The sequence below is a fragment of the Culex pipiens genome, chromosome 1, assembly GCF_016801865.2.
Source record: "Culex pipiens pallens isolate TS chromosome 1, TS_CPP_V2, whole genome shotgun sequence".
Lineage (NCBI taxonomy): Eukaryota > Metazoa > Arthropoda > Insecta > Diptera > Culicidae > Culex > Culex pipiens.
The window spans coordinates 127899523-127926016 of NC_068937.1; the positions used below are offsets into that span (position 1 = coordinate 127899523).

The 26494-nt window shown below is 34.3% G+C and overlaps 1 protein-coding gene across 10 annotated transcripts in view; it reads left to right on the plus strand.

The window, feature by feature from the left end:
- The window catches only part of LOC120423330 (collagen alpha chain CG42342), a 204462-nt gene that overhangs the window by 124735 nt on the left and 53233 nt on the right, over positions 1 to 26494 (plus strand). For 8 of the 10 annotated variants that reach the window (XM_052706543.1, XM_052706542.1, XM_052706545.1 and 5 more), the window contains 3 exons: positions 3298 to 3477; positions 3542 to 3647; positions 5932 to 6020. In XM_052706543.1, coding sequence (XP_052562503.1) covers positions 3298 to 3477; positions 3542 to 3647; positions 5932 to 6020 — 375 coding nt within the window. Of the gene's footprint in view, positions 1 to 2106; positions 2161 to 3297; positions 3478 to 3541; positions 3648 to 5931; positions 6021 to 26494 lie in introns of all 10 variants that reach the window. The other 2 variants (XM_052706546.1, XM_052706548.1) reach the window with 1 other exon arrangement.

Below are 26494 nucleotides of genomic sequence, written 5' to 3' on the forward strand. Positions count from 1 at the left end.
TTGTGCAAAATCTGGTTCTAGAAATATGATTTTTTTAACAGAAAAAAAAATTAAAAAAAGGAATTTTTGCAAACCGAATCGAATTTGAAAATGTGTTTTAAAAAAATGTCATACGGGCTAATATTTCAACTAAATGAAGCTTTTGTGAAATTTTCTGATCATTTTAATAAAAATGATTTTAAATTCAGGCATATTTTTGAAAACTATATTTCGAAAGGTCTTAGACAGGGCTTGCGAAATTTCGACTTTGTTTGTGATAGCTGACAGAACACTCCAATCGTCTTCACCACGACAGCCTGATTTTTACATTCTACTTTCGTTCGTTTAACACACAAAGGAATGCGTGCTACGCAAAGTCACTCACACAATCATTGACTTCCTCCTGGAGAAAAATCGCTAAGAGAGCGGTCGTTTGACATTCTACCGAGATTCCGATCAAATCTCCAATGATAGCAATCATATGATTTCTGTCACCACGCAGCATACACGAGGAAGAGAGAGACAAAAACGAGGGAAAGAGAAAGAGCACGTTGTCTCGTTCGGGCGGCTGCTTGAGTGGTGCTCATTTTTCGTTCGTTTCGTCTTCGTGTTTACGTTCATCGACCGTCGCCAAGCAATGACGGTCATGATAGGCGTTGTGTGTCAGCGATCAAATATCGTTTTGAGAAATGATCGCTGACAGAAAGTTCTATCGAATATCGAGCAGTCCCGTTCAGTGATAGATTCCTTTTCAAGCATTGATCTTAGACAACATAATTTTGACCATTTTTAATGTTATGAAATTTGAAAATATTTTGATCAAAAAGATCACAAATTTAAAAAAATGTCTGATTTTTTGGGATTGAAAATCATTTTGTTGATATTGAACTTTTTTTTTTGTTGAGACTTTTTTTTGTCTGTTTATTTATCAGAGTTATCATTATTTCAATTTTCAATGTTTTCAAAGAATCAGCCTGTACGTGGTTTGAATCATCAAAATTTTGGTTGAATATAATCAACAAAAAAATTGCGTTGAAACAAACCTGGATTTTTTCAATTCCACAAAAGTCTTTTGTTGTTTTGAAAAAGCTGCTTTGACGTTTAGCGTTGATTCAACAAAAATCATGATTTTCAAATCAACAAAACGTTTTGTTGATTCAAATATGCCTTATTTTTCTGCGTGTAGGAAACTTATACCAAATGTGTACGCAAAATTTGAGGCAAATACAAAAATACGAATATGCGTCACGTCATATTTGGACGACCCACGCCAGCAGAGGCAGTATAAAATACACACTCTCAATTCAATTTGAGCAGATCTTCCACTTTTTCCCAAGGATTTCTTTTCATTTTCCTCCAATTGTGGTCGATTCGGACCACGGAGGGGAGTTGGGGTAAACTGGCAAATATTAAACAATTTGTTTCCCACAGCCAGCGTTGCGTTGGAAATGCTTACCGTATCGGTTGGCAAAAGGGGTTTTCCAGGAGGGGTAGGGAAACATATTGCGATATTTGTGGATTTTAATAAAGAGAAAGTAGTGGACATTGTTTGAGAGATTCCGGAGGAAGGACCCCGGTTGGTTGCGGCCATCGACTTGTCGGTGTACACACGATACTAATGGCCGGTCTCGAATGCAAGAGGACCCTCTCCGAAAAGCAGCGTGATGTTTTATTGTGTGATTTTAATTAAAAGCAATATTTTACCAACTTTTTTTCGTTTCTTCGAAACGGACGGTCCCTTCGGTGACACTTGACCAAGGGCGCACCCTCTGTCGGTCGTTTCTGGGAGCTCCGCAGACAAGAATAAAGGGGACACTATTAAAACAAAGTAGTCTTTGGTAAATTTGACTAACCTAATGGTGTTTAAGTTCTGCGTTGGGTCATCGAATTTGAGGTTCGCCGCTGAAAAGTGGCAGTGCTGCCAGTTGAACCCCCGCCTAAAAACGCGCTTATCTCACCTGTTCCTTTGTTTTCTTTCCTTTCCGGCACCCTTTAACCTCACTTTACACGCTGAAACGAAAATCCGCACCGCCTACTACCACACCACCGCCGCCACGTTCTTTTGTTCGCACCCCTTGGCCATTGTTTTGCAATTTTGTTAACACCTTCCGCGGGGTACGTCCCCAGGACCTCCAAGCAGCTGGCCACAACGTGTCCGCGGCCAACATTATCCAGCTGAGGGTAAGTCCGGCGCGCGAGCACGTTTCAAGATCCATTTCATCGCCGACGCCATCACCACGTGGGAAAACTGTCATCCGCCTGCTACGATCTGTCACTTTCTTGCTAGCTTGAAAAAAAAGTGGGAACAAGGATTTTTTTTGCGAACCCACGGTCAGCTCTTGAAATTTTTATGACTCGTGAGCTGCTTGGGTGTGTAATTCCGGTTTTCAGCTTTTCAGGAATGGGTTTGCAGCATGTGTTCTACACTGTATCAAAAGCTCTTCGTTCTTCCCTCTTTCTACATCTGTCCAAGGGCTGTCACTCCGTTTGTTACTTTTTTTTTCTACCGCCCTTCAGCAACAGTGGTGCACTTTTGCGCTTTCGCCCTCTGGAGGAAAATAGCGGAAGTACGAGCAGCAAAAAAAGGGCTTTTCCGTGTTCAGTGTAGTACAGCGCAGCCACTTTATCATCACTTTTTTTGTATGAATGTGTATGAATGCTCTCGAGGGCCATCCTCGTCGACGGGTGATGATGAAGTGTGTGTTGGTGCAGCGGGTTAAGTGCACGGAACCAGTGTGTTGTAATACAAGGGGCTTCAACGACCTAAGCCAATGTTGTACAACTTGATGCAATCGGGATTCAACAGAGCAATTGCAGCGGGAATTCATCGTGTAGATTTCGTTCAGTGCACCCACTAACCCTTTAATTAAGGTAGTACCCACCGACCTAACCTCACTTTTGCATGTTGAAATCGCACGCATTTCGAGTTTTGTGTAGTGTCCGTCCTCCCGTTGAAGTGGCCACTTGTGGCCACAACAACCGGATGTTGTTTGCTCAAAATCTCCGAAACCGAAGTCTCAACGCTTGCACTACTCGCCGCCTACATCCCGGTCTTATTTATGTACAGAGAGAACTTGAAGAGATGGATGACCCCTTCGTGTCATGGCCTCCTACGAAAACACAACGGTCGTAAAGCTTCCTCCCCGGTAATTACTGCTAGTCCCCTTAAGAGGGCGTACTGCGGTGACATTTGTCGTCGCCCCCACTCCCCTCCACACCAAGTAGGCTTCGGTTTCGGAGCGCACGTCACACAGAGCATGCCATGACGCACTTGGAGCCCAACTCTTGAACTAATTGCCGTCGTCGTCGTTCTTGCAGGGTGAACCGGGCGAACCAGGACCACCTGGACCTCCCGGACCAACGGGGCCTTCGGGAGTCGCCGGACTGGAAGGCCGGCCCGGACCGCCGGGCGACCCCGGACCCAAGGGAGACCCCGGAACGCCTGGTGAAAAGGGTCCCGTCGGGAATCCGGGCACGCCCGGCCTGCCGGGAACGAAGGTAAGATCATTCTCTGGAAGCGATTTGGGGGTGCTAAATTGATTTGTTGCTCTTTCGCTCGCAGGGTGACCGAGGTGACAAGGGTGACCGAGGGCTGACGACGCACTTCAAGGGCGACCAGTTCCCGGCCGGCATCATCGAAGGGCCACCCGGCCCTCCGGGACCAGCGGGTAAGACTCAAAACATTATTTGTTCAAGAAATTTGACAGGTAGCTGGCAGTGCTGCCAGTATTGTAGATTTAATTCTGATTATATTGTTAAATTATTAAATAATTAAATTATTAAATTATTTTATTATTTAATTATTTAATTATTTAATTATTTAATTATTTAATTATTTAATTATTTAATTATTCAATTATTTAATTATTTAATTATTTAATTATTTAATTATTTAATTATTTAATTATTTAATTATTTAATTATTTAATTATTTAATTATTTAATTATTTAATTATTTAATTATTTAATTATTTAATTATTTAATTATTTAATTATTTAATTATTTAATTATTTAATTATTTAATTATTTAATTATTTAATTATTTAATTATTTAATTATTTAATTATTTAATTATTTAATTATTTAATTATTTAATTATTTAATTATTTAATTATTTAATTATTTAATTATTTAATTTTTTAATTTTTTAATTATTTAATTATTTAATTATTTAATTATTTAATTATTTAATTATTTAATTATTTAATTATTTAATTATTTAATTATTTAATTATTTAATTATTTAATTATCTTATTATTTAATTATTTAATTATTTAATTATTTAATTATTTAATTATTTAATTATTTAATTATTTAATTATTTAATTATTTAATTATTTAATTATTTAATTATTTAATTATTTAATTATTTAATTATTTAATTATTTAATTATTTAATTATTTAATTATTTAATTATTTAATTATTTAATTATTTAATTATTTAATTATTTAATTATTTAATTATTTAATTATTTAATTATTAAATTATTAAATTATTAAATTATTAAATTATTAAATTATTAAATTATTAAATTATTAAACTATTAAATTATTAAATTATTAAATTATTAAATTATTAAATTATTAAATTATTAAATTATTAAATTATTAAATTATTAAATTATTAAATTATTAAATTATTAAATTATTAAATTATTAAATTATTAAATTATTGAATTATTAAATTATTAAATTATTAAATTATTAAATTATTAAATTATTGAATTATTAAATTATTAAATTATTAAATTATTAAATTATTAAATTATTAAATTATTAAATTATTAAATTATTAAATTATTAAATTATTAAATTATTAAATTATTAAATTATTAAATTATTAAATTATTAAATTATTAAATTATTAAATTATTAAATTATTAAATTATTAAATTATTAAATTATTAAATTATTAAATTATTAAATTATTAAATTATTAAATTATTAAATTATTAAATTATTAAATTATTAAATTATTAAATTATTAAATTATTAAATTATTAAATTATTAAATTATTAAATTATTAAATTATTAAATTATTAAATTATTAAATTATTAAATTATTAAATTATTAAATTATTAAATTATTAAATTATTAAATTATTAAATTATTAAATTATTAAATTATTAAATTATTAAATTATTAAATTATTAAATTATTAAATTATTAAATTATTAAATTATTAAATTATTAAATTATTAAATTATTAAATTATTGAATTATTATATTATTAAATTATTAAATTATTAAATTATTCAATTATTAAATTATTAAATTATTAAATTATTAAATTATTAAATTATTAAATTATTAAATTATTAAATTATTAAATTATTAAATTATTAAATTATTAAATTATTAAATTATTAAATTATTAAATTAGGCCGATGCAAATATTTAAAAAAGTTTTTGTCCCTCGGCCCTGGCCGAGGTCAAGGGGGGGGGCAAAAAAATAAAAAAATATAAAAATTTAAATAACAAGCCATAGTCTTCACATTTAAATGAAAAAAGTGTTTTAAAATGCATTTTACACTAGTTCAGTTGTTTTGCAATCATTAGTTTTCAAAAAATCTAAGATCTGACAAAAACAAAAATTGTATCGATAAAAAAAGATTTTGCATCGAAAATTTAAAAAAAAAACTTAATTTTTTTTAATAAACCCAAACATGCTAAAAATGATTTTAAACGCAGAAGAATGTATTTTAATTTGATTTCAGCTGGTTGCACTTGAATTTTCTTTGAAATTTTGAAGTTTATTGTAAAAATATTTTTTTTGCCCCCTGATTTTTCGGGCCAATTTTGAAGGGGGGGGGGGGGGGGTGACAAAAACTTTTAAAAATATTTGTACCAGCCTTATTAAATTATTAAATTATTAAATTATTAAATTATTAAATTATTAAATTATTAGATTATTAAATTAAACGATCGCAAATTTCTCCAATTTCAGGCCCTCCCGGTGAAAAGGGTGACATCGGACCGGAAGGTCCGCCCGGCCCTCAGGGTGAGAAGGGCCCGCGGGGTAAACGCGGCAAACGAGTAAGTATCCGGCGATTCAGCGCGAACCCAAAATTAATTACAGCGATTCGAGACAACAAAACAAACTGACCAAGAAGACGATTGGACCGAACAAAACTGACACGAACGGAAATGTGCACGCTTCGCATTTTAGAATTGTTAGATTTTTTAGCATGGCATGCAGCAAATTGGTTTTATTTTGCCTCCTCTGGACTGGTCAAGTTGGGCATAATTAGATTCCTGCCCCGTCCGGATTCGATTTGCATGATGGATTCCGGCTGTCTAAATTGAATTTTTTTGCTCATTTTTTTCATACTCACGTCGTACACGATGTTCCACATCGTTTCGTTGTCGTTAAAAAAGCAAATCTAACCTATGGCAACAAATCGTTATCAATCTCCGGGACAAATCTACCGCAGAAACACGGTGTCGGGACAGTGGCGGTGGCAAAAAAAAAGCTTTTAAAATCCCACCTACACCCGACAGATCAAAAGAGTTGCCATTTCATGTTTCATCTCTCGTGCTCGCGCTGATGAATTGCTTGCTTTTCCCGCTCGACCCCACCGATCCCTTCCCGGTTCTGACGTTTCTTTTGGGAGGACATTCAAATATTACGTAACGCAAAGATTTGAAAATTTTGTTAAAACACGTTTCAGTTAATTTAATCTCTTTTAAAAATTTGTTACGTAATATTTGAACGGTTCCTTCAAAGCAACCGGGAAAACGAATGAAAATTGTGTTTATTTTAATTGGATATAAATAATGAAAAGAGTCGAGCATCGTCAGACGAGTGCCACTTTGTGTTTGCATCATCGCAGGATTTTTTTTCCTATTTCCAAAGAGTCGACGGATGGAAAAAAAAATCTGAAATCTTTCATAAGGGCGTTTTTTGCTTTTGTTTTGATTTGTTGTTGTTGACAGTGGTATTTGCTAAACGCAATCGTCATTCGGTCGGAACACTGGTCGCTCTTATGTCACTTTAGTCATAGCAGGCTTAATGGGATGCCTTCAGCTGGTAGAATCTGGCAATGTTGTGTCTTGAAGCTGTAGAAATCTCTGGTAAATCGCGGTAGGCGGTGAAAATCAAAGTCTCTAGTGGAATTCTCCAAAAATAAGATTCGAGATGGTTTCAATAAGAAGTGGGTTAAAAAAGTTCTGATATGATTAATTTGAAATAAGTGTGTACCGATTCAAAATTTTCGAATCTCATTCTTGAGTTTGTTTTGTTTTGATATCTGAGTAAAAATGTCTCAAACATTTGTGTGTACTTGATTTTTAATAATAAGCTACAATTTTAAGCTCGTTCATTATTGAAGAAGATTATTTCGACTGAAAAATCCATGCATTCCACATTTTCATTTCCATGCACGAAACATTTTTCATTCCGCTGCAGCTCAGCAAACCGCAAATCCTTTGCCGTTGTTTTAAAAAAATCCCAACATGCCATGCCATCACTTCACGCCACCGACCGCCTGCTGAATCACCACCAAAACAGTCCATTTGTCATCCTGCCCAACAGTCGCAATGTCGCAATATCATGGCCAGCTTGCATGCTCTGCCCGAAATCTGCCCGGGATGATTTCCAGATAAAATATATCACACAAAATTTTAACGGATTTTTATCGCACCCGTAGAGAATGTGGTGGTCGAGACTATTTGACAGCGGACCGGAAGTGGTGGGGAAACCCCACCAAAAACGCTCCACCAAACAAAACCACTTTTCAACGGAGAAGTATAAATTATAATGCGCTGATGTGAGCGCATCTATCATTTTAAGAGACACAACTTTTGTGTGTCGAAAACTCGCCACAATTTGGAAGTGCTTTCACGCAGAACCACCACCAATTTTGCGGGGGTCCGGAAGCGGCCCGGGTTGCCAGATGGCATGCAATTATGAACGTGCATTGGCAACACTTCCGTCAGGCGAAATTGTTTGTGCGATGGATTCACACAAGTTTAAAATTTTCAAATGCTTGTTCGACAATGTTTTGCGAGTGCGAGTGTGCGAAATATTTGCACACAACGCGTATGAAAGGTTCGCCTGTAGCGTGCACGCTTGGCGTAGTTGGAAGTTTTTGACGTTTTGAGAATGTTTTTTACTTACACAGTAAAAAAAACATAATAATATTACATCTGAAAAGTAGTCCGAAAAAAATATGTAAAAAATATTGTTGAATTTAAAATTTTAACACCTTCCAGTCTGATTACTTCAGCGTGTATGCTTTTCGACCAAACAACTGTCACCTTGATAAAATTAGTTTTTGAGGTTAGGCTTGGTTTTCAGCCCGTTTTTAGACAGTCATGCTGATTTGTTCTGTTCATCTTATTTTGCCTTTTTCAGCCTGTTCATCTTTTTATACGAATCAACCAAACGGTTCCATGTTTAAGGGTTTTGTTTTGAAAACATTGGTCTGGTTTGATTGATTACTTTTTAGTTTTATTCATGATATTTTTCTCTCAAAGTTTGTCCTTTTCATCTTAATATTAGTGGTCCTGATATTTGATTATTTTGTTTGGTGCAGGAAATTTCGCCTAAATTCGTTTCGCCAAATGAACAATTTGCCGCAGATTTTTTTTTTCGCATAATGGATATTTCGCCGAATAAAATCGACAGTAAAGCAAATTGTGATGTTCAATAATTTTCTGAGTTTTTACATTCTTTCAAACTTTTCTGGATTGTTTAATGGATGATTACTGTCAAATTTTGGGAGATTTTTTCTTATTTTCAACATGAGTAGTTGTTTAAACATACATTTTTTTAAATTAGTTTTTATTAGTTTTTGCATTTATTACAACTGTTATCTGAAAAAATAATGTATTAAACAAACAATTTAAACTTGAGCTGCTTAGATTTTTTTCAAATAATTTTTAATGTTTTTTTTGCATTTTAAAACATGAGTACACTCAAACCCCGATGGTTTGACACCAACTGTTATCAAACGAAAGGGGTCACTTTTTAGTTTGACACCCCATTTACACGGAGTTCACACGCACTACCAAACGTTTGTTTTGATAGTATGCGTGAGCGCCGTGTTGAAAGTGACAGTTCGTCACTTTTTAGTTTGACTTTGACCAACCAACGGGGTACAAACTAAAAAAGTGTCAAACGAAAAAGTGACCAACCACCGGGGGTTGAGTGTAGTTCATTGAATTATTTAGGAAAATAATGTTTATTTATTTCTGTGATTTCTTCTTTGCATTTTTATGATTATGAGCTGTAATTTATAAATTAATAAATACAAAGAAAATAAATTATGCGAGTTTTTGCATTTTTTTTTTCAACAACTGGAGCAACACGAGAAAAGGGCATAAAAAAGATAAGCATTTTGACAGATGGAACAATTTTGCAAATTCCGAGCCAATAGGTGTAATGTAAAACAATAGCTGGCCTTCCCAGCTACCTTTTTACACTACAGGTTTTGTTAAATAACTACATGTTGGTTCGAAATTTGCAAAATAGTTCTGGCTCTCAGAATGTTTCTGCGCCCTTTTCAAATGTTGTTGCAGACATGGCCAGTTTTTTGTCGACAGCTATAGAGTCAACTATTTTTTTCAAGAAAATTCTATGATTTTTTTAGTTTTTTAAATATGGTTGATTATTTTTGCATTTTTATGAACATAAACACAAACAGTAATTTGACAATATTTTTTAGATTATAGCTGTTTTGCATTATTTTCAACATAAACAACTAAACAAAATCTATAAGTTATATATTTTTTCAAACAAACTAAGTCTATGGTAATAAATTTCTTTTTTTTCAAAATTTTTTTTAACGGTTTTTTGCTTTCTTTGAAACAGTTTTTCTTTAAAATATTTTTGAAATATTTAAATAGATGATTTTCATGTATTTTTAGTGTACAGTCCTGACTCAATTATCCGAAGGCCTTGGCAAAATTTCACTTCGGATAATCGAATCAGGAAAAAAATTCTTTGTCATATTTTTGATTGTTGAGCTTAAGAATGACCCCTAAACTATTTTAAATTGATTTAAAACTGTTAAATCCAAGATGGTGTCCAAAATGGCGGTAATGAAATATTTAAAAAAAGCTTTTTTAAAATTTAATAGGCAATCAACCCTTCAAATTTGACTTAAACGGGGTCGCAGAACTCAAATTTGATGTTATAAGTAAGAAAATGAAAAAAAAAACGAAAAAAAAATGTTTATCCGAAGTCCTATACAAACCAATCGAACTTCGGATAATCGAAACTTCGGATAATCGAGGCTTCGGATAATCGAGTCTGGTCTGTATTTGCATTTTTTAGCACGGAAAGCTCATTGAAAAAATAAAGCTATTAATGAATCCTTCTTGAAGTAATAAAAGCATTTTGCATTCAATTTTTTCAACTACATTTAAAAAAGATTTTTTAAGTAACTTTTTTTTCACATTCTTTTGAAAATGGAAGTTGGTATATTTGTAAAGAATAATTTTATTTTATTTCTGTAAGGTTTATTTTTGTTTCAAGCATAAAAATCATAGTCAAAATGTTTTGTGAAAAAATAGTTTTGAGACTTTTTGCATTCTTTTTAGCATGGAAACAAGATTCTTTAGGATTTTTTTGTGAGGTAATGCATTCTGTAAACCATGACCAATTTGGTCCTTAAATTAAGCTTAAATTGCTGCTGTTATTGTTCACAACGATAAAGCTTATTTTTAAAATGGATTTTTAAATCAATTAAAAAAAAAATAACGAAGCGCCCCTACTTGACAGAAAAGGTCCTTTGACAGCTCTTTCCAAAGGGACCATAGTTGATCCATCGGAAAAAATGTTGTCGTGTAATTTTTTTTCATTAAAATGAAAAAAAGAGATCAGAAATGGTTTTTAATCGTGTTTTTCCATAAAAATCTACATAGTGCTTTAAGACTCTATTTGAAACAAATGTTCGGGAAGTGTTTTTGTGAATTTTTACATTATTTTAAAGAAAACCGGTTCAAAAATAAAGCGAAAAAAACACATTAAAGAGTTACATACATGTAAATAGTCAAAAATGTCCATTTTCATCTATTAACAAATAAATTTGAAGATATTTGGTTGCATCATTGCCGAGATATAGCAATTTTAAGTTAGCAGTTTAAAAAAACGGGTGCCACGATATCTCAACACTGCACAGTGGGGCCAAACCCGCTGCTAATCCCATGAAATTGATTACGAGAAAGGCCGCAGGTTTTTAGATCCCAAAAAAAGTGATCTTTATGTAAAAAAACCTGATAAATCGAATGGCGATGACCCCATCCACCGGAGACCACGGGAACAGGTCCATTTTGCCCCTTTTCCCCCTAAAAATCAATTTTCTTATACTATTTGATCTGTACAGAAAAAGGCCGCAGGTTTTTTTACTTCAAAAATATTGTTCTATACGTAAAAAAGCCTGATGAATCGAATGGTGATGACCCCATCCACCGGAGACCACGGGAACAGGTCCATTTTGCCCCTTTTCCCCTAAAAATCAATTTTCATATACTATTTGATCTGTACAGAAAAAGGCCGCAGGTTTTTTGACCTCAAAAATAGTGTTCTATACGTAAAAAGGCCTGATGAATCGAATGGTGATGACCCCATCCACCGGAGACCACGGGAACAGGTCCATTTTGCCCCTTTTTCCCCTAAAAATCAATTTTCTTAAACTATTTGATCTGTACAGAAAAAGGCCGCAGGTTTTTTGACCTCAAAAATAGTGTTCTATACGTAAAAAATCCTGATGAATCGAATGGTGATGACCCCATCCACCGGAGACCACGGGAACAGGTCCATTTTGCCCCTTTTTCCCCTAAAAATCAATTTTCTTAAACTATTTGATCTGTACAGAAAAAGGCCGCAGGTTTGTTGACCTCAAAAATAGTGTTCTATACGTAAAAAAGCCTGATGAATCGAATAATATTTGTACCAGCCTAAAATAAAATAATGCATTTAAGAATTTAAGAATTTAAGAATTTAAGAATTTAAGAATTTAAGAATTTAAGAATTTAAGAATTTAAGAATTTAAGAATTTAAGAATTTAAGAATTTAAGAATTTAAGAATTTAAGAATTTAAGAATTTAAGAATTTAAGAATTTAAGAATTTAAGAATTTAAGAATTTAAGAATTTAAGAATTTAAGAATTTAAGAATTTAAGAATTTAAGAATTTAAGAATTTAAGAATTTAAGAATTTAAGAATTTAAGAATTTAAGAATTTAAGAATTTAAGAATTTAAGAATTTAAGAATTTAAGAATTTAAGAATTTAAGAATTTAAGAATTTAAGAATTTAAGAATTTAAGAATTTAAGAATTTAAGAATTTAAGAATTTAAGAATTTAAGAATTTAAGAATTTAAGAATTTAAGAATTTAAGAATTTAAGAATTTAAGAATTTAAGAATTTAAGAATTTAAGAATTTAAGAATTTAAGAATTTAAGAATTTAAGAATTTAAGAATTTAAGAATTTAAGAATTTAAGAATTTAAGAATTTAAGAATTTAAGAATTTAAGAATTTAAGAATTTAAGAATTTAAGAATTTAAGAATTTAAGAATTTAAGAATTTAAGAATTTAAGAATTTAAGAATTTAAGAATTTAAGAATTTAAGAATTTAAGATTTAAAGAATTTAAGAATTTAAGAATTTAAGAATTTAAGAATTTAAGAATTTAAGAATTTAAGAATTTAAGAATTTAAGAATTTAAGAATTTAAGAATTTAAGAATTTAAGATTTTTTGTTGATTTTTAGGGGAAAAAGGGGCAAAATGGACCTGTTCCCGTGGTCTCCGGTGGATGGGGTCATCACCATTCGATTCATCAGGCTTTTTTACGTATAGAACACTATTTTTGAGGTCAAAAAACCTGCGGCCTTTTTCTGTACAGATCAAATAGTATAAGAAAATTGATTTTTAGGGGAAAAAGGGGCAAAATGGACCTGTTCCCGTGGTCTCCGGTGGATGGGGTCATCACCATTCGATTCATCAGGCTTTTTTACGTATAGAACACTATTTTTGAGGTCAAAAAACCTGCGGCCTTTTTCTGTACAGATCAAATAGTATAAGAAAATTGATTTTTAGGGGAAAAAGGGGCAAAATGGACCTGTTCCCGTGGTCTCCGGTGGATGGGGTCATCACCATTCGATTCATCAGGCTTTTTTACGTATAGAACACTATTTTTGAGGTCAAAAAACCTGCGGCCTTTTTCTGTACAGATCAAATAGTATAAGAAAATTGATTTTTAGGGGAAAAAGGGGCAAAATGGACCTGTTCCCGTGGTCTCCGGTGGATGGGGTCATCACCATTCGATTCATCAGGCTTTTTTACGTATAGAACACTATTTTTGAGGTCAAAAAACCTGCGGCCTTTTTCTGTACAGATCAAATAGTATAAGAAAATTGATTTTTAGGGGAAAAAGGGGCAAAATGGACCTGTTCCCGTGGTCTCCGGTGGATGGGGTCATCACCATTCGATTCATCAGGCTTTTTTACGTATAGAACACTATTTTTGAGGTCAAAAAACCTGCGGCCTTTTTCTGTACAGATCAAATAGTATAAGAAAATTGATTTTTAGGGGAAAAAGGGGCAAAATGGACCTGTTCCCGTGGTCTCCGGTGGATGGGGTCATCACCATTCGATTCATCAGGCTTTTTTACGTATAGAACACTATTTTTGAGGTCAAAAAACCTGCGGCCTTTTTCTGTACAGATCAAATAGTATAAGAAAATTGATTTTTAGGGGAAAAAGGGGCAAAATGGACCTGTTCCCGTGGTCTCCGGTGGATGGGGTCATCACCATTCGATTCATCAGGCTTTTTTACGTATAGAACACTATTTTTGAGGTCAAAAAACCTGCGGCCTTTTTCTGTACAGATCAAATAGTATAAGAAAATTGATTTTTAGGGGAAAAAGGGGCAAAATGGACCTGTTCCCGTGGTCTCCGGTGGATGGGGTCATCACCATTCGATTCATCAGGCTTTTTTACGTATAGAACACTATTTTTGAGGTCAAAAAACCTGCGGCCTTTTTCTGTACAGATCAAATAGTATAAGAAAATTGATTTTTAGGGGAAAAAGGGGCAAAATGGACCTGTTCCCGTGGTCTCCGGTGGATGGGGTCATCACCATTCGATTCATCAGGCTTTTTTACGTATAGAACACTATTTTTGAGGTCAAAAAACCTGCGGCCTTTTTCTGTACAGATCAAATAGTATAAGAAAATTGATTTTTAGGGGAAAAAGGGGCAAAATGGACCTGTTCCCGTGGTCTCCGGTGGATGGGGTCATCACCATTCGATTCATCAGGCTTTTTTACGTATAGAACACTATTTTTGAGGTCAAAAAACCTGCGGCCTTTTTCTGTACAGATCAAATAGTATAAGAAAATTGATTTTTAGGGGAAAAAGGGGCAAAATGGACCTGTTCCCGTGGTCTCCGGTGGATGGGGTCATCACCATTCGATTCATCAGGCTTTTTTACGTATAGAACACTATTTTTGAGGTCAAAAAACCTGCGGCCTTTTTCTGTACAGATCAAATAGTATAAGAAAATTGATTTTTAGGGGAAAAGGGGCAAAATGGACCTGTTCCCGTGGTCTCCGGTGGATGGGGTCATCACCATTCGATTCATCAGGCTTTTTTACGTATAGAACACTATTTTTGAGGTCAAAAAACCTGCGGCCTTTTTCTGTACAGATCAAATAGTATAAGAAAATTGATTTTTAGGGGAAAAAGGGGCAAAATGGACCTGTTCCCGTGGTCTCCGGTGGATGGGGTCATCACCATTCGATTCATCAGGCTTTTTTACGTATAGAACACTATTTTTGAGGTCAAAAAACCTGCGGCCTTTTTCTGTACAGATCAAATAGTATAAGAAAATTGATTTTTAGGGGAAAAAGGGGCAAAATGGACCTGTTCCCGTGGTCTCCGGTGGATGGGGTCATCACCATTCGATTTATCAGGTTTTTTTACATAAAGATCACTTTTTTTGGGATCTAAAAACCTGCGGCCTTTCTCGTAATCAATTTCATGGGATTAGCAGCGGGTTTGGCCCCACTGTGCACTGCTTTGACCAAATCGGCTCAAAATTTTGGTTAAGACTCGTTAACTCGTTAACTCGACTCGTTTAAAAAGATTAATTAAAAAAAAAGATAAAAATATTTTTCTATTTTCCATATAAAAAATAGTAAATTTTTGATTTTTGTATTTAAAAAAAAAAACAAAATTTTAAAATCGAACTTCGTCATGCACACGGGATATATCTTGAGAGTATTCACCTCAAATTTCAGCCAATTTGGTCCATCCAATCTCGAGATATCGTGGCACCCGTAAATCAACTCGGTGTTTCGAGAAAAATGCTCAGAAAGTTTGAACTTAAATCGTCTCTTACTCAGTTTAGTCACGAAATATCTTCATGAAACTTTCAGGAGTGATTGAAAATCATCTTTTTAGTAGATTTAAATAATTTCCTGTAATATAAAATTTTGGGATTTTCTACATGTATGTAACCCCTAATGAATAAATCGAATAAGAAGTTTTACTCCAGCAAAAAATAAATTCAAAGCTTTTCTCATGATTATTAAAAGACTAAAAAATGGACAAAATTCTGTCCAGCGAAACGTCCTTCGGTGGAATTCGACGAAATTACCTTTCGCGAAAGCTGGGAAGTATCAAATCTAATTTTTCAAGATTGTTTTGAAAGAAAAACAAAAAAAAATAATGAAGTTTGCGATGGCCTTACATTAAAATAAAAAAATAACGAAAAATTTCATTCGATGATCCCCATTCGATGATCCCAGCAAAAATACCAAATCAGCTGCCTTAGTAACTTCTAAAAGTTTTAAAATGATCCAAAGAATAGGAACTTACTAGGGTTTTTTTTTCTCAAAATTTATTTTCCCTAAAAGAGCACTCAGCTAGCAAAATCTAAACGTAGAAATATGTACCCTCCCTGCAAAGGCTTATGAATTGATCTCAGTTGAAAGGTTCTCCAAATCTCTGAATTGCAAATGTAACATCCTGGAACAGAACTGCTAAATTCTAATAAAACACAAATTGAATTGAATAGGAACTTGGATAAAAAGTTAACCAAACATCAAGCCATTATCAGTTGATGTCGGCTCTACAAGAAAAACTTCACGTAAATTTCCTACGGGGTTCTACCCAATTGTGACAACCGTGCATGAAAACAACGATATTTGCACGGCTTGCTGCGATCATCGCTCGACCCGTCTGGGGGGGGATGCTGCACCGGGGCGTTCGTTCCCTCGCACAGAGCTCATAAATAATTTAGATGTTATTCATTTTGATGGTTTAGCATATTATGTTTACATGTTTGCATATTTATTTTATCCCATTTTATTTCGCTGTTGATTTTCCACTTCCCCCTGCCGGCCCGGGTGCGGTGTGCTTGTGTTCTGCGTCCAGGTCATTTTCCGGACCCGGGGAGCTGAAGCTGGAGCTGGATGATGGATGCACTGTGCTGGGATCTGTGTTTTGATCGTTCGTTCCAGCGCGTAGTGCCGGCCTACTGAGTTTGGAGCGTTGCGTTTCAAAATTAATGGCGTAATATTTGCGTGGTCGGAAACGATTTGCAAATCTCCCCTCCTCGGACGGACTCGGGCGGGACCTGTGTGTGTGTGGTTGTGCAAATAGGTTTGGAACCGGTGGGAAATTTACCTTTTCGGAAAACACTCCCTCGGTTGTACAATGGAACTCAATTTGTGGTTTAGGTAGTGTTGCCAGAATTAATATTTTTTTCAATGACTGTTGGAAAAATTACCTATTTCAAAATTGTTAAAGGAATTCCCAAAATACTCCTAGCTGGCAACACTGTCCCCCTCAATGTTTTATCATCCAAAAGCCTATCGGCCATTTGTCAACAGCGATTTCAACTCGTATCCCAAACAACACAAACTTGATTATCAATTTAAAACGCTCACACAAACAGGCGCGCGCGAGCGCTCCCCGAAAATTGATTTCCGGACCAAATTTCGTCCAAATCAAACAATCGCCTAAATTTAGCGAATTATTGCCAATCTCCATCTAACGCACCGAAATCGAAAATAATATTTAAATAACCAATGACCACGCGCGCGTCACTCTCTTTTAGCGTGCAGCGTGGATGACGTTTAGTGGGTATTGCCCAACCTGACCAAAAGCAAAAACCGCGATTCTCGCGGCGCAACGGGATCGCCGCAAAAGCGTGCGCGCTCGTGCGCTCTTTCCCGCGGTTTTCGGTAATAATTTGAACTTTAATTAAACGTGGTTTGCTGGGTTCGCCATTGTCCAGTGTGCTAATATTTTGCGAAATAAAACACAGGCGGAAGGTGGGCAGAGGGTCGCGTGGGGCGAATTGAATTTCAATCGGGAATCGTTCGACCGTAAATTTGTGTGCAAAATAAAGTGAGAGAATAGGAAAATAAAGGGGGGATGAGGGGAATGGTAATTTCCAGCAATGGGATGGAATTGCATATTTGCAGGGAAAATTCAATTGAAACTACTAATGGCATTAGGATACCCCACGCCCCTTCTTTTCCCTATGAAATGGCCCTGGTTTGATTAGGATGTGCCCCGTTCATTGGAAATCATCGGAATTGTGTGTGCCTTCATTATTTGGAATTGTGTTTGTGTGTGAGTGTGTATGTACCACGCACGTTTACGCTTGATTTGTCCCACTCATCATGGCCTGCTTAATTGCGATGGTTCACGAATTGACCCATTTCGGTGGATTGGAGGGAAAATTTTAACCGAGGGGGGACTTTAAGAGCGAGTTTTTCACCGATGTGAAACAGGTCGTATCGAGGTGCTCCGATTTGGATGAAACTTTCAGGGTTTGTTTGTCTATACATGAGATGAACTCATGCCAAATATGAGCCCTCTACGATAAAGGGAAGTGGGGTAAAACGGGCATTGAAGTTTGAGGTCCAAAAAACATAAAAAATCTTAAAATTGCTCGCATTTCCGTAAAACTTCATCAATTCCAATTCTCTTAGATGCATTCGAATGGTCTTTTGAAGCCCTTCAAAATGTGCTATAGACATCCAGGATTAGTTTGACTTTTTCTCATAGCTTTTGCAAATTACTGTTAAAAATGGATTTTTTAAAACCTTAAAAACTTTTGGCAACAGTCTCCAACACCCATACTCCCATAGGTCAAAAGTTAGGGAATTTTATGGACTATAAGCCTACGGTATTAACTTTTTGGCCAATCGCAGTTTTTCTCATAGTTTTACTATTTTTCTAGAACAAACATTTTACAATGTTAGTTTTTGCCCTGTAGGCGAAGAAGATGGCACTTTTTGGTCTAAATTTTGTCATATTCGGAATCCTCGGACAATTTCACGTAAGTTAAAAGTATTGGAGTTGTAATTTTGATTTAAAAAATAATTAAATAAAACATTTTTGAAAAAAGAAATAGATCTTATTTACCCTATGATCAATACGTCAAATGCTGTATCAAGTAGGCGAAAACCTGTTTTACCCCTAATCCAACAAATTGTTAAAAAATATTTTAATTCATTCTAAATGGCAATTTTTCCAATCAAATTTACAACTCCAATACTTCTAACTTACGTGAAATTGTCCGAGGATTCCGAATATGACAAAATTGAGACCAAAAAGTGCCGTCTTCTTGGCCTACAGGGCAAAAACTAACGTTGTAAAATGTTTGTTCTAGAAAAATCGTAAAACTATGAGAAAAACTGCGATTGGCCAAAAAGTTAATACCGTAGGCTTATAGTCCATGAAATTCCCTAACTTTTGACCTATGGGAGTATGGGTGTTGGAGGCTGTTGCCAAAAGTTATTAAGGTTTTAAAAAAATCCATTTTTAACAGTAATTTGCAAAAGCTATGAGAAAAAGTCAAACCAATCCTGGATGTCTATAGCACATTTTGAAGGGCTTCAAAATACCATTCGAATGCATCTAAGAGAGTTGGAATTGATGAAGTTTTACGGAAATGCGAGCAATTTTAAGATTTTTCATGTGTTTTGGACCTCAAACTTCAATGCCCGTTTTAACCCACTTCTCTTTGTCGTAGAGGGCTCATATGTGACATGAGTTCATCTCATGTACAGACAAACAAACCCTGAAAGTTTCATCCAAATCGGAGCACCTCGATACGACCTCTAGAACAAACCGAGCAGAATCTACAAATACTGCCTCTTAATTTTTGAATTGATATTTTCGGACAGCAAGAGAGAACGAGCTTTGACATAAATAATTGAAATTAGATTTGTATACTTTTTTTTCGATATCAATTTATGGCATGTTTTTGTTGACATGCCGGTATTCTCCAAATGTATAAAAAACTGTTGTTTTTGTCTCATTTGCAACAAACTATTAGGGTAAATGAGTCTTTTAGAAATCAATATTTTGTGCAGAGGGGTTTTCAAAACATCGACCTTTTCTCATCCCATTTCTATTATCTCCTGTTATCCCCTAAATCTTAAAATACAGCTTCCAAAACGTGTTTTTGACTGTTTTTCAAGGTATTAAAATAAATTGCTTAAATTATAGTAAGCAAGCATTTTTATTTGTTTGATTTCTCTAAAAATTGTGTTTTGCAAAAGTGATGATAATTGGTCCGAAAGCTTGCTGTGCCTAAAATGGGTATATTTCCCCTATTTTTTTTAAACAAGTAAAATGTCACGCAATAAATATTTGATAATTGTAAACCGAGGATTTTTTTTTTTTGATTAGTTGTTCTGTTTTTCAGCATTGAAAAAAAATTATTTTAAATTTAAGAAAACTTATAAAACAAGGTTCAATATTTGTGATATTCAAGAAAACCTGTGCTTTTCAGTTGTTCAATCATTAAAAAAAAACATTCTCATTTTTATGTTATTGAGTAATTCTCGAAAATTTTGCAAATCGATTTTTCTTTGTGTTTTTAATCGATAAAACTTTTTGTATGCATTTCACAATGTCAAAAGAACCCGTTTGGCATCATTAGTTTTTTTTTCATGCAAGTCTCCATACAAAATGGGCATGTGAATATTCGAAAATCTGTATCTCTAGATGGGATTTTCTCATCGATTTAGTGTCTTCGGCTAAATTGTAGTCCGGGCAGATGGTAATAACAAATTTCATGCCTTTCCAAGAACAAATACTGTTAAAATAACAGAAAATGTTATGGCCCTAGTAACATTTTTAAACTTACAGGTTTTATCATGGTTCTGGAAACCCTCATACGGCCTAAATAGGCTTTTATGACCTACTTAAAACCTAAAATGTTACTAGGGGGATTCTTCTTGAAAAATCAATTTTCGAATAAGAGTTTAATAACAGTTAAGAAATCATAACAAAATTTGTCATTGGTCTGATATTGGTTGAAACCCTAAACAACTTGGGAACAACATTTTTTGTTATGGAAGAATACCTCCAACTGTTATTGAGATGATCGGATTAGTTGTTAAAATAACAAAAAATAATAACAAAGATTTGTTCGAAGAATAACTGAAAGTGTTATTAGTCTGTAATTACAATAACAATCCAATAACAAAAAAAATCATAACGACGAATCACAAATCCTGTTATAAATAACATAAAATGTTATTGGCCTAGTATTATTAAATATCAAAAAATGTTGTTCCCAAGTTATTTCCGTCTGCTCGGGAGGTTATGAATAAAAGAAAATTTCACCGAAAAAACTACCATGTTTTTTTATCAATGGTAGTAATTTTTTTTTTTAAATACTTTTTTGCTAGGTATTGAAAATCAATTCTTGAATGAAAAGCAAACCTGCAAAATATATTTTTGAAATACTGGAAACCCTATAAAAAATATTTTCGAAATGCCGGTAAAATATATTGAATTTTTAGGCCGATGCAAATATTTGTCAAACTGTTTGTCCCTCGGCTCTGGCTGGGGTCGAGGGGGGGGGGCATAGTTTCAACATTTGCACGGAAAAAGGTGTTTTAAAAAGCATTTTACACTAGTTCAGTTGTTTTGCAATCATTAGTTTTCAAAAAATGTAAGATTTGACGAAAACACAAATTTTAGCGAAAAAAAAAACGTTTAGTGACAATATGCCAAAAATAATTCTGAACGCAGGGGAATGCATTTTAAATTAATTTCAGCTGATTTCAGTTCAACTTCCATTTTGAATTTTGAAGTTTTTTGAAACATTTTTTTTTTTGCCTCAAACAAAAACTTTAAATAAAATTTGTACCAGCCTTACTTGACTAACAATCCTTCATGTTTCAACTTACAATGTTTCGGAAATTATTGATTCGATTTTTTTTGGTTCGATGTTTAATAAAAAAATAAAGCTGCTTTGAAATTCTCAGTTTCAATTTTTTTATTTATTATAAAAAACACTGCAAATTTTTTTAAATCAATTGTTAAATTTTAATATGTTCAAAATAAGTTTTTTATTACCATTTTTAAAGCTAGGCTTGATTTTCAAAATAAAAAAAAATAAAAATTTTCAAATTTATTATTTTGAGAATTTATTTATTAATGAGACGCAAAAAATGTTTAAAAATAAAATAAAAATCTGTGAGAATATTAACAATTGAAAACAAAAAAATGCAATTCCAGTGTCAAAAAAACCACAAAAATGTTAATTACACAAGCCATGGTTTCATTTTTTTTTTGTGAGGTACTAATAATTTGGCAGAAAATCTAAATATTTTTAAACGAGCCTAAATTTGCTTAAAATAAATTTTAATTTTAAATCGTTTTTAGTTGATTGCACGTGTTATGTGTCAGTGTCATTGAAGTTTTTGGAAAAAAATGATTTTTCGGGACGATTTCGAAAACTATTTGCGACTGAATAAAAAAAATCAAAACCTATCCACGAGTTTATCGGATGTCCGACGAAAGGTCAAAAGGACAGAAAGTGAAATGACAAAAGGTCGAAAAATATAAGTTAGAGCAGACAAAAAGTCTAAAGGACAAAAGGTCAAAAGTTGGACAAGGATCATTTTTTTTAGATTTTAGCAGATTACTTTCGACCTTCTATACATTTTTTTACAACAAATTCTAGCCACCAGCCAAATTGGGCAACTCTCCACAATCTAGAAAATTGGATCGTTCAACTCATGTTCCCTCAAAGATCCAAAAGAGAGGATGCACACCATGTTTGAATAGAATTAGTCGTGTCCCGCAGGTGGGCATCAATCTTCAATTGTTCCCGTGGTCCAGGTTGTTGAAACTACCGGGCCAGGTGTGTCCCATTGGGCCATCACTCGGTGGCCGCCACCACGGGAAAATAATTCAACTCGTGTCCACACCAGACACCACACCGTCAGCAGGTCCAGAGCAGGTCCAATCGGTTGTGGAAGGGCTGGAGCGTTAAATCCCAGGTAATCCCCGGGATGTGAACAAACACGATAACACACAGCAGAGCCGGCTCTGAAAAGTGGAGCGCCCAATAGCTCTAAAAACGACGACGAATTACCACCGATTCTGGAGAGCGCGCGTTACACCGAAAAGGGATCAATACCGGCGCCCTCCACGCGTCTCTTCTTCGCCCCCTTTCTATTCTTTTTTTTTTGTGTGGAGCGGATTTACAACCGGAATAACCGGAGGACACCACCGAGTTGTGTGCGCGTCCGATCGGGACCGAGAGGACTGGGCGCGAAAATACACCGTCCCTGCGGGCAAAAAAGGGCATCGCATAAATCATTGCTATTGGGGCTGGGTAGATTTATCGGTTTTTTGCACACTCACCCAAACGCACCACGGTGGTGGTCAAGGGATAGTGGGATTGCAAGTTGGTCAATATTTGGAGCTATAAAAACTTACTTTTGCCATATTTTTCATTCATGATTTCGTGAACTCGATTCATAAATTTGTGAATAGTGATCATGGAATGATGAACATTATTTTCAACTTCAAATATAAAATGATGATTTTTTGAAGAATTTAAGAATTTTTTGCACTTATTCAAGAATTTAATTAGAATAATAAGCCTTTTTTATGAAATCTAGATTTTTAGTTCTTGGTGCATATTGATTTATTCGTTGTCATGATCATTTGATCATGAAATCGTCAACTTTATTCACGACCCTTCAAGGACATGCCGTGAACTCCTCTGCTGTTTTTAAATCAATCGAAAAAAGGGCAAAAACGATTATTCATTTATTCCTAAATTTTCTAAAATCTAAACAAATTCTTTTTTTTAAATTCACCCACTATCCCTGAACGGGATCAAATTTCAGCCAGCTGGGAACCCTCTTCCCTCTTAGCCCATGGTGGACCCCATATGGTGATTCCCTCGGCCGTCCAGTTGTCTGTGTCTGTGTGTGTGTGCTTTGGGGGGATCCTTTCGCGGAATTGTATTGATCTCGCGTGCATTATACAAATTGGTCAAATGGTATTGATAACATAAATTTTGCGTACGCACCGGTGTTCAGGGGTGTAGTGAGGGGTTAGCTGGAAAGAGTTGGTGGAGGGAGACAGTTTATTGTGATTGGTGGGTTATCGTGGCAAGCCCACGTGGGACTATAATTGTCTGTGGTGTTGGGTATTGAAAAGAGGGTGATGAGGTGTGAAAAGAGCTTTGGAATTAACGAGAAAAGTAGGCCAGATTGATTTGGCCAATCATATTTGTTGTTGTTTTGGGTCAAATACGTTCATTTTCAAAGTTTTTAAATGTGTAGAAATTTTCATTGTATTGAAGATTTATTCTTGCTTTAAAAATACTCATATTTTCACTAAATATCGTTTTTGTGAAAATCATGCAGTATACATAGTTAAAAAAAAGTAAATAGCCAAATTTTGCAAAAAAAAATTCACGATATAATCGTTTTGTACAAAATACCCTGATCTTCGAAAAAAAAAACCTTTTTGAACAATTCTCTCCGAAATCGGCCGATTTCGACCATTTTAATTTTTTGGTATTTTTTTTGAAACAAGAAAGCACAGAGGCATCGAGCTGTTCATACAAAAAAGATACGAAAATATTCAAAAATCTGTAATTCTTGATTAAATTTTCTGATCGTTTTGGTGGCTTCGGCAAAATTGTAGCTATTGATGAGAACTATTAAGAAAAAAATGGGTTAACGGAATTTTTTTGGCGATTTCTTAACAAAAAATCAATTTCCCAAAATCCGTATTTTTTACATTTTTTGATGTAGTTTTAGGGGACAAAAACTGAAAAAATAAACATTTGTAAAATTTTATGATCCTTTCGTTTATTTTTAAAAATTTTGAATCAAGACTAACAATTCAAATAAGCGTGATATTGATTTTTTTTGCCTTTTTGAAATGTTAGTCTTGATTCCAGAACCTTCAAAAAATTCGTAAAGATCATAATATTTCACAAATGTTTCACATTTACATTAAAAGTTGAACCATGAGTTGCTGAGATATTGACATCAGAAAATCTCTTAGACATTTTTTTTTGAAATTTTCTGAACTTTTCGGAAAAAATATGTATGAACAAAACTATTTTGAAAAAACGAGATTTTTCAGTTAAAATTAAACTTTAAGTGGCTAACGGTGAACTTTATAAAAAAAAGTACAGTACTTTTTGGTTGCAAATTTGATTTTACATTAAAAACTGAAGTAAATTGCTCTTTTTCCAAAAAACTAAATTTAAAAATAAATTGAACTCGGCGGCAACATTTTTCTCTTTTCTTCTCTATGGCTTAACAGTTTTTTGTCCCCTAAAACAAATTGAAAAATTTCAAACATTAAAAAATACGAATTTTGTGAAATTGTATTTTTATAAAAAAAAGGTTTATTTACAAATCAACATTTTTTCATTTATGGCGTCTTGTATGGGTGAACCAATGACAAAAAATTTACTTTAGCATTTTGATATAGCAAAAAGCCTGTATAGCAAATTTTGTAAAAAAAAATATTTTATTTGTGCAAAATTGGACAATATTTTAAGATAACAAAAATGCCGTCTTTTGAGCTATTGCACAAGTTGGTTAAAATTTATTTAAAAGTTTTGGCAATTTTTCAAAAAGTCATTATTTTTGAAAACTGGAAAAAAAATATTTCCAACTTTTTCTGCAAAAATCTATTGCCATCAGTGTTGGGATTGGATCAATTGGCAAACAATATATGATCAAAAGATTGTCAAAGGGCCAAATAATTTTAAAAGAAAAATTATCAAAGATTCACGAAGTGATTTGTTTTCAACTTTCCTTAGCAAACATCAAACAAATCAAAATTGCTGCGGATCTTTTCCGGAAGATGTAACTGCCTTTCAAAAAAATGCTGAAATTAATGTTATCTTTATCGTCACAACAAAAACTTTTTATTTATCTTCATCGTTATCGATGCCTGACAACATTACTGTTGACAGCCTTGAAAAATAAAAACAAAAAAAATATTTACCAATTCCAACCCTGTTGCACCGAAACAAACCCTGATTTAATTTGCAATTCCCAGCGGGGAAGTGCTCCCCGATCCGTTACAACGTGCCAATCTCGTGGAACCCCCCCTCATGGAAAGCCAAAAAGTGTCACACGCGCAGCGCCACCTGGTGGTCCATCGCACTGTCACGCACACGCCGCAGGGTCACCAAGCCACCACGCGATGACATTCATCAATTTCAGTCCAGCCCTGCTTTGTTTTTTTTGCTGCGAGAGCGAGTTTTTAAAAGGGCGTAACTGAGATTTTTGTAAAAAATAAGTTTTTTAACGATTTTTGACAGTTGTTAGGACCCATTCAAAACTCAGTCGCATGCAATGTTGCAAACAAGGTACAGCAATCAACACGGGAAGGGGTGAAGGGGGGTCACAAACAGGGTTGGGATTTTTGCTCGTTTTTTTTCGGTTGCAATGCACAACACACACAATACATTCATTTCATTAAGCTCTGTGGAAGCCACAAAAATTGAATTTAATCTTGCTGTCACTCGGTGGGTTTCGGCGGGGAGAGAAAGCTGAAAAGCACGAAACTGAAAAGGTTGGGGACTTTGTAACAGTTTCGTTTCGCAGAAAAAAACGAAGCAGGGGTGGGATTGAGGGGTTCCCACGGATGAAATCTTTTTTTGGGGAAATCAAAAAAGGGTCGATTCGAGAAAATTGTTTGCTCTAGCAAATGTCATCCTCAGGTACAATGTGGTACAATTTTGCAGGTGTGCAACCACGAGCAAGTAAGTAAACCGTAGCTGGCTGTCCGAAGGACAGTATTATTATTATTTTTTCAAAAGGTCGCTTTACTAACTCTCACCTTTTTGCTGTTTTTAGCTTAGCCCGTAACACGTTTAGCTGTTGTTTTTCGTTTAATATTTTTTGTTGTTGTTGTAGCTCACCCAATGTTTTGTGTGCACCTTTTGGTAGAGTTTGTAGCAATTAGCACCGCTGGCACCACTGCGCTCTTTAAAGGGGTTTTCCGGGATTTTCCCACCATAGCAAACTAACCAAAGCCACACCTGGGTGTCGGGGACAGAAGCCGAACAACCTGCCGGGGAAGGTAAGTTGTAGTCTAATTTTCACCAGCTGCAATTTGCGTGCACTATTTGTCACGACGACGACGCTAAACGCACCCCAAACGAAGAGGTAGAACTCGAACTTCTCCAACGTGTGACAAATGTGGTACTAAATGGGCAAACAATGGGACATAAACACTAACAAAAAGTTGGA